The sequence below is a fragment of the Petaurus breviceps genome, unplaced genomic scaffold (assembly GCF_028583685.1).
Source record: "Petaurus breviceps papuanus isolate PSGF00001 unplaced genomic scaffold, PetGlider_PUasm1.0 208, whole genome shotgun sequence".
Lineage (NCBI taxonomy): Eukaryota > Metazoa > Chordata > Mammalia > Diprotodontia > Petauridae > Petaurus > Petaurus breviceps.
The window spans coordinates 13,426,670-13,441,332 of NW_027185852.1; the positions used below are offsets into that span (position 1 = coordinate 13,426,670).

Genomic DNA, 14,663 nt, shown 5'->3' on the forward strand with positions numbered 1-14,663 from the left:
TGACTCCAGGGCCGGTGCTCTATTCACTGCACCACCTAGCTGCCCCTTGGTATTATTCTCCAGAATAGTTGGATCAGTTCACTACTCCACTAACAATCTCATTCCCTCCAGTTTTGCTTCATGAGACTTCAAGAAACAACAAAACAGTTTTAGTTTGCTTTTCTCTAATCAACAGGGATTTTGAATTTTTTTTCATGTGACTATAGATAGTTGTGATTTCTTCTTCTGAAAATTGACCATTTATCAGTAGAGGAATGACTGATTTTTATAAATTTGTCTCAATTCCATACTTAGTTTATATTTGAAAAATGAGGCTTTTAGAGAAATTTGTTATAAAATTTTTTTGGTATTCATTATCTTTGGTAACTTTTAGCAAAATATAGCTTCCCTGATTATCACCTTTAATTAGGACTATTTTGGCTTTTGCATTGTCTGAGTTCATGACTGCTACCCCTGCCATTTTTTTTTAAACTTCAGCTGAAGTAGTCTGCTCCGGCCCTTTATTATAACTCTTTGTGTGTCTGTTTTAGGTATCTCTTGGAAACAGCATATTGTTAGATTCTGGTTTCTAATCCATTCTGCTAGCCACTTCCATTTTAGGGGTGAACTTATTCCATTAATATTCATGGTTGTGATTAATAATTGTGTATTTCATTTCCTCATTTCTTCTCTTCCTCTTTTTAGGCTATCCCTTCTCAAAAGCCTATTTTGCTTCTCACCACTGCCTTCCTTAATCTGCCCTCTCTTTTATCATCTCTACCCTCCCCACTCCCCCACCCGCTTTATTGCTATCACCTTTCCCTCCTATTTCCCTATTGGATGTTAGATTTCTATATACAGTTGAATGTGTATATATTCTTCCCTCTTTGAACCCAATTTCAATGAGGGTATGGCTCAATCATTGCCCACCCCATCCAATTTCCCCATTCTACCTCTCCCTTCCCCCTTCTCCCAGTACATTCCTTTTTCTCACCCCATGTTCTTTTTTTAGAGATCATCCCAACATAATCAATTCATATCCATACCCTATATCTATGGAGACTACTTCTAACTGTCCTAATAATGGTAAAGTTAGGAGTTACAAGTATCATCTTGTATATAAGAATGATTTAACTCCATTGAATCCCTTGTGATTATTCTTTCATGTTTGCCTTTTTATGCTTCTTTTGAGTCTTCTGTCTGAATACCAAATTTTCTATTCAGTTCTGTTCTTTTCATCAGGAATCCTTGGAAGTCCTCTATTTCATTAAATATCCATTTTTTCCCTGAAGGAATTTATACTCAGTTTTGCTGGGGAGGTTGTTCTTGGTTATAATGCTAGCTCCTTTGCCTTCTGTTTTTGCTTTTCAAGTCTTCTGTTCCCTTAATGTGGATGCTGCTAAATCTTGTGTCATCCTGATTGTGGTTCCATGATATCTGAATGGTTTCTTTCTGGCTTATTGCAATATTTTCTCTTTGACATGTGAATTCTGGAATTTGACTCTAATATCCCTAGGAGTTTTCATTTTGGGGATCTCTTTCAGGAGGTGATAGGTAGATTCCTTCAATTTCTATTTTTGCTCTCTGTATCTCAGATTGAGACAGTTTTTCTTTATAATTTTTTGAAATATGACATTGATGCTCTTTTTAGATCATGATTTTCAGGTAGTCCAATAATTCTTAAGTTGTCTCTCCTTGATATATTTTCCAGATCAATTGTTTTTCCAATGAGATATTTCACCTTTTCTTCTTTTTTTTTTTTCATTCTTTGGACTTTGTTTTATTGTTTCTTAAAGTCTCATGGAATCATTAGCCTCCACTTACCCAGTTCTAATTTTTAAGGAATCATTTTCTCCAAAGAGCTTTTGTATCTCTTTTTCCATTTGGCCTATTCTTCTTTTAAAGGAGTTCTTTTCTTCAGTGAAGCTCTTAATTCTGTTTCCATAATTGTCTTACATCATGCTAATTTCTTTTCCCATTTTTTCCTCTACCATTCATTGTTTTCTTTTAACTCTTCCAGGAACTCTCATTTGTCTTGGATCCAATTAGCATTTTTCTTTGCTGTTTTCATACTGCTGTCTTTTTCTGAATTTATATTTTGGTGTTCCCTGCTATCATAGAAGCTTTTTATAGTCAGGCTCTTTTTTTTTGTTGTTGTTGTTTGCTCATTTTGCCAGACTATTTTGTGGCTTTGAACTTTGTGTTATGGGCTCTGCCCCTGAGATGGCACTGTACCAAGCATCAGGCTTTTTTGGTACTATTGTTTTCAGAGCTACTTATGGAGATTCTACAGGTTTTTGTTACTTCCAAGGTTGAATGATCTGGGGAGAGGTGCTGTCACTGCTCTCCTGGTCTACGCTCTGGTCTTCACCTCACAAGGCCCCTTAGTTCCCTGCAGCCACAAGAACTAGCACTCCTTTTTGCTCTGGAACTCAGACCAGGACCCCTGCTTCCTTGTGACTGACTACAAGCACTCTTCTCCAACTTGGAACTGTGACCCAGAACAGTATATGGGCAATAGAGTTACCAATCAGCACCAGCCAGGAGAAGACCCCTGGTGTCTCTCTCTGACCAGTTGTCCAATCCTCTTCCCACCTCTGGGCCGAGAGCTCCTGAAGCTGTTGCCACTGCATGTGTGGGCTCCAGATAGGGTTCTATTCTGGCATTATGGACCTTTCCTTAAGACTTCCAAAATTGTCTAGGCCTGGAAAAATGTCTCCCTCTGACCCTTTTCTGGCTCTGCTGATGCAAAATGTGATTTGAGGTGTTATTTTGAGTTTGTCTGAAGGGGAATGTTGGGAGAGCTCAGCTGGGTCCCAACCTGTACTCCACAATCTTGGCTCCACCTTGAGATGCTATCCAGAAGTTTTTCTTGATTCTTTACCAACTCGTATTTTTCCTCCACAGAACACATTGGGTTAATTTTGTAAATATTTTGCATGTACCAATAATGTACATGTTGTTTCCTGTTACATTGTAAACTCCTTGATCAGAGGAGCTATTTTACTTTTGTAGAAACTGGGCAGTGCTGACCCATTGTTGTTCAGTCATTTCAGTCACATCTGACTTTCTGTGACCCCATTTGGGGTTTTCTTGGCAAAGACACTGGAGTGATTTCCCATTTCCTTCTCTAGCTCACTTTACAGAAGAGGAAATTGAGGCAAACAGGGTGAAGTGACTTGCCCAGGGTCACACAGTCAGTAAGTATCTGAGGCTAGACTTGAACTCAGAAAGATGTCTTCCTGACTCCAGGCTCTGAACTCTGTCCACTGCATCACCTAGCTGCCTATATGCTTGGCATATAGTAGGTATTTAATAAATGTTTGCCATTCACTGATTTGGTCCCAGACGGCAGAACCAAGAGAAGCAAATGTAAGTTAAATGTCAGGAAAAATAATTCAGAGCCATCCCAAAGGGGGATGGGCCACCCCAGGAGGTGGTGAGCCCTCTGCTCTGGAAGGTCTCTGAGCAGACACAGGATGACTACTGACATGTATTGAGAGTAAGCATTCCTTTAGGTAAGGTTTGGTTTAGATCAGAGGAGGGAAGCTTTCTACTGCTACAAATTCTCTAAAATGTCCCCAAAGTGGAGCGGGGTGGCCACTTGGCTTTCATAGTTTGCACTGAAGCAAAAGCATTTTAAAACTATTTACTATTGCAAGGCATACAAAAAATAAAACCATCCTCGCAGTCAAGGAGTTTATATTCTATTGGGAGACAATGTGTACCATGGAAATAGATATGGAATAAATAAGAAATGAAGCGTCCGGTATTTGGGAGGGGCCCTGGAAGTTGGGGGTGGGTCAGAAGGTTATGCTTGAGGAAAGACTGGGATGGATAAGGTGGAAGTGAGGAGGAGAGAGTGCATCCCAGGCATTGGGGAACACCTGGGCAAAAGCCCAGAGAGAGGAGCTGGAGTGTGTGTGTGTGTGTGTGTGTGTGTGTGTGTGATGGACAGAAGACTCAATCACAGAGTGTAGGAAGGGGAGTGATGAAGAAGGAGACTGGAGCTAGGGGGCAAAGGTCTTGAAAAGCCCAGTGGAGGAGCTTCTGTTTGATCCTAGTGGTAATAGGGAGCAACTGGAGTTTATAGAGAAAGGGAGTGTGAATGATCGATCTGACTTTTTTTGATGCTATTTGTTCTGGGAACTATTGAAAATGCCTCAAAGGATGTGTCTTCAGCTCATGGCCAAGACCTGGACACATCTTCTTCTTGCTGACAGGAATGAATCAGAGGAACACCAAGAAATGTTACTTCTCTTTGTTTTAACTCATTCCTTTTTTCTTACTCATTATTTCCAATGGTTTCCCATAAATGCAGCTGGGTGGGGCCACAGTGTACAAAGCAATGGGCCTGAAGTCAAGAAGACCTAAGTTTAAATCCAACCTCAGACACTTACTAACTGTGGGACCCTGGGTAAGTCACTTAACTTTTGTCTGCCCCAATTTCCTCACCTATGAAATGGGGGTAATAATAATACCCAGCTCTTTCACTCTGAGGTAGCTGTAATTATTAGGATGTCTATCCTCTTATCAGCCCTAAACTGGCCTCTTTCAAACTTCTACCTCTTGCTCCTGTTTCTGCCCTCTCTTCTGAGGGTGTGATAGCCCTCAGATACCTGAAGAGAGTTATGACGCCTCCTCCTCCACCCCTGCCCCAAGCTGGGAAGGCAGAACCTTGCTAATCTTCTCTCCTTCCCTTCCCTCCCCTTCTGTCCTCTTGCCTTCCCTTTCCTCGCCTTCCTAGGCTTCTGGGTCCCAAGGTCATACAACTAGATCTGGAAGGGACTACATCGATCCCAATGCCTTTGTTTTACAAGTGAGGAAGCCAGGATGAAGAGAGGCTAAGCGCCGTGCCCCAAGTGACACAGGCATTGAACGTCATAGTCAGGACTCAAACCCAAAGTTGAGTAGAATGGAAAGCTTCCAGAGTCCGAGATTCTAACGGCAGCACGGCTTAACTGGACTGGCTGCCTCTTCCACACTCCCGGGAGCAGGAGGGATACATGCCCACAATGCTACCAGCAGCTCCTGCTTCTGTTTGGCTGACTAAGGAAATCACAATTCTCAGGTCATTCTGACTGCCTCTGTCAAAGTCATGGCGCCCACTCTGGCTCATTCCCTCTGAAAAGCCAATGGCACAGAGCAGGCAGCCCCATTGAATCTCTTTTATACAAGAGTCATTGTGGTTGTCAGAATACACATCCTGTTCTCTGGGAAACTCATTTCAACAGGCTCGGACCATAAAGGGGGTCCTCGAGACAGTCATCTAGAAACAGCTGCAGGCTGATAACCATGGAAATGGGGTGACCCTTCTCACTGCAAATAGCTTCTGCAGCCTTAAGACAAAAGGCCGTCTATACCCAAGCACAGCATGGAGTGGATTAGCAGGCTAAGTACAGTAAGGACTCTTCAGCAAGGCCATACAGTTTAACTGTCTACCACCAGCATTCAGAGCCAACCATGGGAAAGACGGTCCTGCAAAGGGTTTTTTGTTTTTTTAAGATGATGCTTATTTTAATCTTGCAAAAAAGCCCCAGATATCTGCCAGCACAGCGAGTAACGCCAGTCCACAAAGCCAGGGAGAACCTGGCATTCCCCACTCTCCCAAGAATGATTCATTAAATACCCTCGCTCTTCACAAGTTAGCTTGACGGCAAAATTTCATTGAAGGACCAGAACAATGCTGAGCTAATGAGGGTCAAATTGCCACCAGATGTTACCTTTTTAATAAACACAGCTGTGTCCAAATGCAGTCAGGCAACTCAGCCCCAACTGGGGAGCAGAGGAGAGGGTTTCGAGGAAAATGTTTGCTGGCAATAAAGGGACCAGAAAAATTGGTGAATTAATAAGCCCCTTGCTTTTATTTTCCATCCCTTTGCATTTAAACCTCCTGAAATAACATGGAACTAGGGGACCTGAAACTCACTTTATAGAAGACAAAAATCCAAACAGCCAGAGGTTTTAAAAGCTGCTGTTATGAAATTGGGAAAGTGGTAGTTCTGTCAGTTAGGAGAGAAGGGAAAGGGAGGCAGAACGATGCCATGGAAAGTCAGAGGGCCTGGCCTAATGTTCACTGCCCCTGTGATATTTCCAGGTCCTTTTCAGACTTCCACTTATGATCTTATAAATGAATAATAATAATGATCATATCTTGCATGCATATTATGCTTCATAGTTCTATACAGACATCACAGAATTTCAGAGTGGGAATTCCAGTCCATATCTGCCCAAGAATCCTTGCTACAAAATGCCCAGTAAAAGATGATTCGATCAGAAGGCCTCTAGCAAAGAGAAATTCACTAATCCCTAAGGCTACCCATTTCACTGATACATCACATTTAAGTTTTTTTCTGACATTAAGCCTAATTTGGCTTCTAGCAACCCCCACCCATCGCTTCTCATTGTGTTCTCTGGGGCCGAGCAGAATGAGCTTAAGGGATCCCTCTTCCATGTAAGAAATCTTTGCCAATGACTATCACCTTCCTCCTTGAGTCTTCTCCAGGCCCAACACCCCTCCCCCACTTCCTACATCTATTGTTATATGACATGAAGTCAAAGCCTTCACCATCTTGGTTGGCCTCCACTGGATACCTTTTAAAAAACATTTAATTTAATTAACATAAAATTATTCTATACATATTTAAAGTCTTTCTTCATATGTCCTTTATGGTCAATTTCAGTATTTATAAGAGTCAAAATGACTTATTCTCTCAAAGTTGTTCTCAAAACAATATCGCTCTTACTTTGTACAGTATTCTCTTGGTTCTGCTCATTTTGTTATTTCGTGTAAGTCTTCCCACGTTTTTCTAAGATCCGACCAAAGCACACATCCTTTGCCCCTGCACGCGATGGTCATCCTAAAACAGTCCAGGACTGCATGAGCTTCTTTGTTCTGGTGCCACGTCCTTCAGTTAACTTGGATTCAGTTTCCATTCCACTAATACCTCCACATCCTTCTCAGGAATAACTGCTGAACCATTGCTCCTGTATCCTGCACTTGCAAGGCTGGCTGTGTGAACCCAAATCTCATCATTCTACTCAGTCCCCACAGGAAACTCAATGACATTGGTACTCTACTACAGTAGAAGAAAGCCAGCCTGAAAGAGGGAGTCAGTGCTGAACCAGGTTTCTGTTTCCAAATCTGGGGTCTTTCTTTTCATCAGAACTATTCATTGGCATTTCCATTAATAACTCACCCCAAGTCACAGAGTAAGTATACTCCAGGGTCTCCAGGAGTCTTTCCATAGCACTCCCCTCTCTCTGAATTAGTGAAGCCCACTCATTGTTACTGTAACTTGTCCTTCAAGGTCACCACTCACCTGGCTGTTCTGAGAAGTTTTCCTTGAAGAGAGCCATGAACCAGCCCTTAGTCTTCCAATCTCCAGCTGCACAAGGCCTTGAGCACACTTAGGATGAAAAAAAAAAACACAACCCAGAAAAAACCATCAGTGGAAGGTTCCAGCCTGGCTCTGGGAATCTCTGAGCCAATGCTCCATAACTGGGGGCAGGGCAGGAGGCTGATGAGGACCATTCCCATGGAAAGCAGCTTTCGTTAGGGTAGCACCTGTTCACTGCTGCCTTGGTATCCCCATTGTATAGAGCTTGGAACACAGTCAGTGATTAAGAGGAGCTTACTGAATGATTGATTGAATATACTGCTAATACTTTGCAACCAACAGATTTCACTTCTGTATCTGTTTGCTTTTTTTTTCACTGAAGTTGATTCAACAAAGGTCTAGTTTGGGATTCCCCCTCCTAATCTGCCTACTCTAGAGGAAGCATATTTGAAAAAGTGACATAGTTTAAAAAAAAATGCATATAACCAGGGAGATGGTGTCTAGGAGGGGGAGGAGACAGTCTGAAAATTGAATAAGCATTCCCTGAATGCTCTCTCTGTCTCTGTCTCTGAGTTTAATGCTGAGGTGAAGGAAGATGGCTTGGTTTGCAGTTTGGAGTAGCAATGCTTCAAGTTTACTAACCAATGGCTTTCATGTATAATGTAGGGCCTAAGTAGCAAAGGTATTGAGAGCCGGACTTAAGGAAGTTTCATAAATATTTTACAAATATTCTCTCTTTTCAAATATTTTACAAATTTACAAATATTATTTAATCCTCACATCACCCCTGGGACATAGTGCTATTATTACTACTACCATCTTACAGATAAGGTAACTGAAACCAAGGGATGTCAAGTAACTTGGCCAAGGTTAACAAAGCTAGCAAGTGCCAGAGGGAGGATTTGAACCCTCATCTTCCTAACTCCAGGTTCAGTGCTTTATTTGGTTCAGGACCTAGCTGTTGATCTAAGACCTCTCAAAAGCCAGTCCCAATGAGAGCCGCCTGCCCGGATCTCCTATCAAATGGGAGGAGGAGGAAAATGACCTTGTGAACTCCCTTCCAAGACTGTCGTTCCAAGATAAAATGAATTCACATCAAGACTATGTATATCTGGTATGCCTAGGTGGTGCAGTGAATAGAGCACCGGCCCAGGAGTCAGGAGGACCTTTGTTCAAATCTGGCCTCAGACACTTTACACTTACTAGCCCTGTGACCTTGGGCAAGTCGCTTAACCCCAATTGGCACACAAAAAGCAAAAAAAAAAAAAAAAGACTTTGTATATCTGTCTATGATACCTGGTAGCTTGAGATACTATTTTAGAGAAATCCTCTTTGCATCCATTTCCAGCACAGTTATATAGCCAAAACAGAATTTTCCTTCTTTCTAGAATTGTTCTCTCCTGTGAAATTGGGACATATTTTTGGTTTTGTCTAAACCTATGAAAGGAACTCCAGTTAGGGAGACTGAGTCCCCTGATGTACACGAGCAACTCCTGTGACCTATAGTCTTAGGGGATTGCTGGGAAAGATGGAAGGGCTAAGGTATGGGAGGGAGGCTGGAAAAGCAGGACTCGCTCAGGTCCAGTTTACAAGTTCCCTCTCCACTAAGCAATTCTGCGTCCTGAATTCATGGGTTACATTCTAAAATGAATAAATTATTCTTTTCCTCCTGTGTGATCAAATAAACCAATGTAGCTTTGTAGCAAAACAATTAATGCTTTATAATTCACTATATACCATTTTCTATCTGTTTTTAGGAATGACATTGGGCAGAGGGGGCACCCGCTAGTTACACAGCATTTCAAGATCACTCGATCAGAAGCCATCAACTCACCTTGAGGACAGTGGCCACTGTTTCCTGGGAAGCATTTCTCATGTCTTCTCCATTCACAGATAAAATCTGGTCTCCCTGAATTAATCTGCCATCCAGGTCAGCAGCCCCTCCTTTCACAATGTCGGAAATAAAGACTCCACTTCCATTTCTGGCAAGATCACAAAGCAGGAGGCCAGTGACTCAGCCTTCTCTCACACACACACAATTCCTAGAAGCTAAGAAACGCTAACTCCAAACCACACAGCAAACTTCCAAGTTACTTCTGAAAGAATGATGATTCCCACACAAACTCTGTTAACTTCATGTATATTTTGTATCTACTTACTTGTGTGTATGCCACTTTGTCCAGCAGAATGTAAGTGCCCTGAGGGGAGGTACTATTCAGTTTTCACCTCTATCCCTGGCACCACGCACAATGATGGCACAAACTGGACACATAAAATTTTTGCAGAATTTGCATTTATCTATATGTGTATATGATGTTTCCATCAGTAGAAGAGAAGCTCCCTGAAGGCAGGTTCTATAAGTTTTCACCTTTGTCAGGATTAAGGCTATAGAGCAAGATGTGATCTGCCAATGGCTTCACACTGATCTGGCTTTTGAATTTGCTTACAAAAGGAAAGTGAGCTTCATAGATTCCCCAACAACATTAAATGTTTGCTTCTTCTGGGGGCCTCCTGGACTGGAGCAGAGGGACTGACCACTGACTTGGTAACTTTGGGCAAGTCACTTAATTGGTTTATGCCTTAATTTCTCCATCATGAAGAGGTCAATCCCATATATTTCTTCGCCCTCAGGAATATTGGGAATAAACTCCTCAGAGGGCTCAAGATGTGAATAAGAACTGTCTAGCACCAGAAGGTGTGGATGAGTCACAATCTGTACTTCTGGAGGGAGGGAGAGAGAACCTACATGGATGAGATCCTAAATCCAGTTATGGATTAAATAGAATGGTGTCTTCTCCCCCAGTTCTCAGGCTCCAAGAGCACAGGAGAAAAGTAAGCAAACAAGCAATCAACCAACCAGGAAGCAAGCACCTACTCTTTGCTAAGCATTGTGTTGGAGACAGACATGAAACACTTCCTCCCCTCAAGAGGGCAGGGGAGACATTTTTGTGCATATACAAGACTATACAGAAGATATACAGGATAATGCAGAGGGTGGTGGTAGAGACTAACAGCCAGGAGAGATCGGGAAAAGCCTTACAGAGGAGGTGGCATTTGAACTGAATTTTGATGGAAACTGGACATCCTAGGAAATACAGGTGACAAGGAGTGCATTCCAGGGAGGAGGGACAGCCTGTGCAAAAGTGTGGAGATAGGAGATGAGGATTCTATAAGGACAGTTTGCAAATGTGGTAGAGTCCACAAAGGGGGGTAATTCATAAAGCTAGAAAGATAGACCTTGAAAGTCAGGCTGTAAAGGGATTTATTTTTCAATTCAATTTTATTTGCAGCTCCAAATTCTCTGTCCCCTCTCCTGCCACTGAGAAATAAAGAAAATAAAACCTATTACAGACATGCATAGTCAAACAAAACAAATTCCCACATTAGCCATGTTCCAAAAAAGAAAAAAAAAGCCTCAGTTTTCCCCCTGCGTCCATCAGCTCTCTGTGTGAAGGTGGGTGGCAAGTTTCAGTGCGAGTCTTCTGTAATAGTGGCTGGTCCTCGTGTTGATCAGAATTCCTAAGTCTTTCAAAGTTGTTTGTCTTTACAATGTTGCTGATATTGGATACATTGTCTTTTGGTTCTACTCACTTCACTTTGCATCAGTTCATACAAGTCTTCCCAGGTTTCCCTGAAACCATGCTGTGAAGGGCTTTAAATACCAACAGAGGAGGGGTTTGTATTTTAGAGTAGGGCAAAAGGGAGATACTGGAGTTTCTTGACATGATTAACCCTATGCTTTAGGAATATCTTTTCGGCAGCTGTGTGGAAGATGGATTAGAGAGAGGAGAAACTTCATATGAGACATAAATATATTTTGAAATTATCCTAAGAATGTGGACTGAAGTCTTACCTGCACATGTCATGGCTTCATTAGAATTGGTGATGAACATGGCTCTGAAATGATCCTACTTTAATATGTAATTTGGTCATTGCTTTGGGGGAGCATATATGGATCAATGAACACTAGAAGATTGTAAAGATGCTCTATTTTCTTGAGAATCACATTCAAAGACTGGGAACCTCCCAGAACAAATTGTTTAGGGCCTTACCGTTTTCCAACGATGCTTAGACCCAGTCCTCGCCCTGTTTTCTTCTGAAGATCAACAGGGAACATCTCCAAGTTTTCTTCATCTTTATAATGTGCCTCATCCCTATAAACTATCAGTCGCACTTTCTGGGGTGTCTTCCTCAAGGCAGTTATAGCTTCCTCATGGCTGGCATTCCTCAAATCAATACCATTAACCTAGAAGAATAACAATGATCAGAACAATTGTAATGAGCTCTTATATCTGGATGGAAACAACAGTTTGACAAAACATTTTTACATCAATTATTTTACTTCTACCACACAGCAAAATAAAACATTCAGGAACTGAACTTGAGGAGGACCCAGGGCAATTATTATACCCATTTTACAGATGAGGAAAATAGGAGCTCAGAAAAATTAAATGACTTGCTTCAAATCACAGAAGTAGTAAATGAGGGAGTTGGTCATACAGTCATTCTCCTGAACCACCTTCCTCTTTCCATCCCTTCTTGCTGACCCTCTGAAATGACCATCCCCATGTCTCCCTGCATGTGATACTCTATTGTCTTTAATTACCAAGCTCTTTTAAAAGACTAGCCCAAAGCAATTTAGTGAGTATTCCAGTGGACAACAATTGATAGAAACTGCAGAGGCAGATGAAGGCTTGATGTCAGGAAAACTTTGCTAACAATTAGAGCTATTTCAGAGGCCTTTTCATCAGGTAGTACCTGGCACACAGTAAATGCTCAATCAATGGTTTATTCTCCTCATGAGGGGTATGGAGTCAAAAGCTAGAGGCCACCAATTGGCAGGGATTTTCATCCAAGATGATTTGGATGAAGTAGACATGTGGGGCACATCCAATGCTGAAATTCTGTGATTCCGGGGCTGGTGAAGGCATGGCCTTTCTCCTCTTCACTATCATGGAGCCTTATGCTACATTTACTTGATTCCCCCTCAGATTTCCTGTGTGTTTCAAAAGTCTTTTACAAGCTGAAGTGCTAGAATAAGAGGGAACAGGAAGGCTCCTGTCTGTTAGAAAGAGGGGACCCGTTGCTATATTCCAAGGAGTGCATTCAGTATTTGCATGTGGGGGCCCATGGAACAAAAGGGGAAAAACACTGGCTTCAGAGAACCTCAGGTGTTTGGCTGATTATTTTGCTTTTTTCCAATAGATGGCACACGAGACCATGATTTCATTCTACGTTAAGCAAGCGAGGAAAAAGCTCAAAGTCCTAGAGCTGAACTTTCTAGGTTGCCAAATAGATCACACACACACACACACACACACACACACACACACACACACACACACTATGGGCATTTAACTATAACAGTTTCAATTTTAATGAAAAGCATTGCCTCCCAAAGCCCAGCAACCTAACACCACAAGAGTCCTGTTTAGTTACTGCATTAGTAATTACAAAGGCCATATCCCAATGCTCCATTCTCAGTTCAAGGCTTCTGTCTATACCTCAGTGTATCATATACTATTCTGGGCATGCCAGTAAGAGCAACTAAAAATATTACCTGATACATGGAATTAACATCATGAAGAGTTTTATTACAATCAGTAATATAGTCACACAAAGATTATATGCATTTTTGGAAGCACAATAGGGTCCCCAAATCTAACAGTTATTCATTTGGTTAGAAACAAGGGTCTTTTGTCCCCTCTGTCCACAGGAAAGGAAGAGAGATGCAGTAGGGGTTAACAGAGATGCAGTAGGGGTTAACAGATGGAGGGTTAAGCAGGCAGAAGTCTCTGTGCCTTGGAATAACCTATTTAGAGAAGCTAGTCTGGACAGATTTTACAGAATCACAAAGCAGTGTACCGTAGTGGAGTTGAGTACTGTCATTGAACTCACATCTGACTCAGTTCTATGGATCAATGTCTCCTCATTTCTAAAATAAAGGTAGGGGCTGGACTAGAAGACATCTAAGGTCCCTTCCAGCTTGGAATCCACAATCCTATGATGCAGACCGCTTTTAAGGCTATAAGTTACTGACCAGTTGCCAATTTATATTGGTGGATAGAATTTCCAGACTAGCACTTCCTCATGCTAATGGAATCACAAGTCTAGATCCCAAAAGGGGCAAGGGCAGGGGGAGACAGACAAGGAGGTCAAAGAATTCCAGTAGCAAAAATTACTCACTACTATTAGCAGGGTGGGGAGGAAAGTGCTGCTTTTAATCAGGCAGCAAGGGAAAAACAGGAGTCAAGAGATCCAGGTTCAAATCCTATTTGCAATTCTTAAGGATAGATGTTGCCATGTCAGTTGATTAAGTGTCTACTATGTGTCAGTGGGCAGCTAGGTGGTGCAGAGGATAGGGCACTGAGCCTGAAGTCAGGAAGACTCATCTTCCCAAGTTCAAGTCTAGGCTCAGACACTGACTAGCTGTGTGACTCTGGGAAAGTCATTTAACACTGTTTGTCTCAGTTTCCTCATCCTCTAATGAGCTGGAGAAGGAAATGCAAACCATCCTAGTATCTCTGCTGAGAAAACCTTAAATGGGATCACACAGAGTCAGACTCTACGCAACTTGGCAACAACAATGACAAACATACCAAGCACTGTTAGTGTTGGGAATTCAAAAAGAGGCAAAAGACAGTTCCTACCCCAAAGGAACTCACAATCTAATGGGAGAGTCAATGAGCAAACAATATAAACAAGCTATATACAAGACAAATGGGAAATGATCGAGAAGGAAGACACTGGAATTAAAGGGATTAGGAAAGGCTTTCTGTAGAAGATGGGATTTTAGTTAGGACTTAGAGGAAGCCAGGGAAGTCAGTAGGTAGAGATGAGGAGGGAGAGAATTCCAGTCATGGGGAACAACCAGAAAAAATGTCTGGGGCTGACAGATGGAGTGTCTTGCTTGTGGAATAGCCAGGAGGTCAGTGTTATGGATCAAAACGTATGTGTGGGGGGGAGTAAGATGTAAAAAGACTGGAAAGGTGTCGATGTGTGTGTGTGTGTGTGTGTGTGTGTGTGTGTGTGTGTGTGATGTAGAGTTCTGAATGCCAAATAGGAAGCTGCTTCTTATTGACTAGGAAGGGCTGACACAGATCTAAACTTTAAGAAGACCACTTTGATAAATGAGTGAAGGATGGATTACAGTGGGGAGAGGCTGGAGGCAGGCAGACCTCACTAACAACTATTGCAATAATCCAGACATGACATGATGTGGGTCTGTACCAGGATGGGGGCAGTGTCAGAAGAGGAAAGAGGACTATTGGAGAGACACTATGAAGATGAAATCTATGAGAGGCTGCAGAGGTGAAATGCACAAGAGAGGCTGCAGAGGTGAAA

The 14,663-nt window shown here is 42.1% G+C and overlaps 1 protein-coding gene across 1 annotated transcript in view; it reads right to left on the reverse strand.

Moving 5' to 3' along the window:
• The window catches only part of LOC138165280 (inaD-like protein), a 340,313-nt gene that overhangs the window by 15,207 nt on the left and 310,443 nt on the right, over window positions 1-14,663 (reverse strand). Inside the window, exons 36-38 of the mRNA XM_069093439.1 lie at window positions 11,372-11,565; window positions 9,154-9,301; window positions 7,302-7,388 (exon numbers count right to left, since the gene is read on the reverse strand). Coding sequence (XP_068949540.1) covers window positions 7,302-7,388; window positions 9,154-9,301; window positions 11,372-11,565 — 429 coding nt within the window. The remainder of the gene's footprint in view (window positions 1-7,301; window positions 7,389-9,153; window positions 9,302-11,371; window positions 11,566-14,663) is intronic.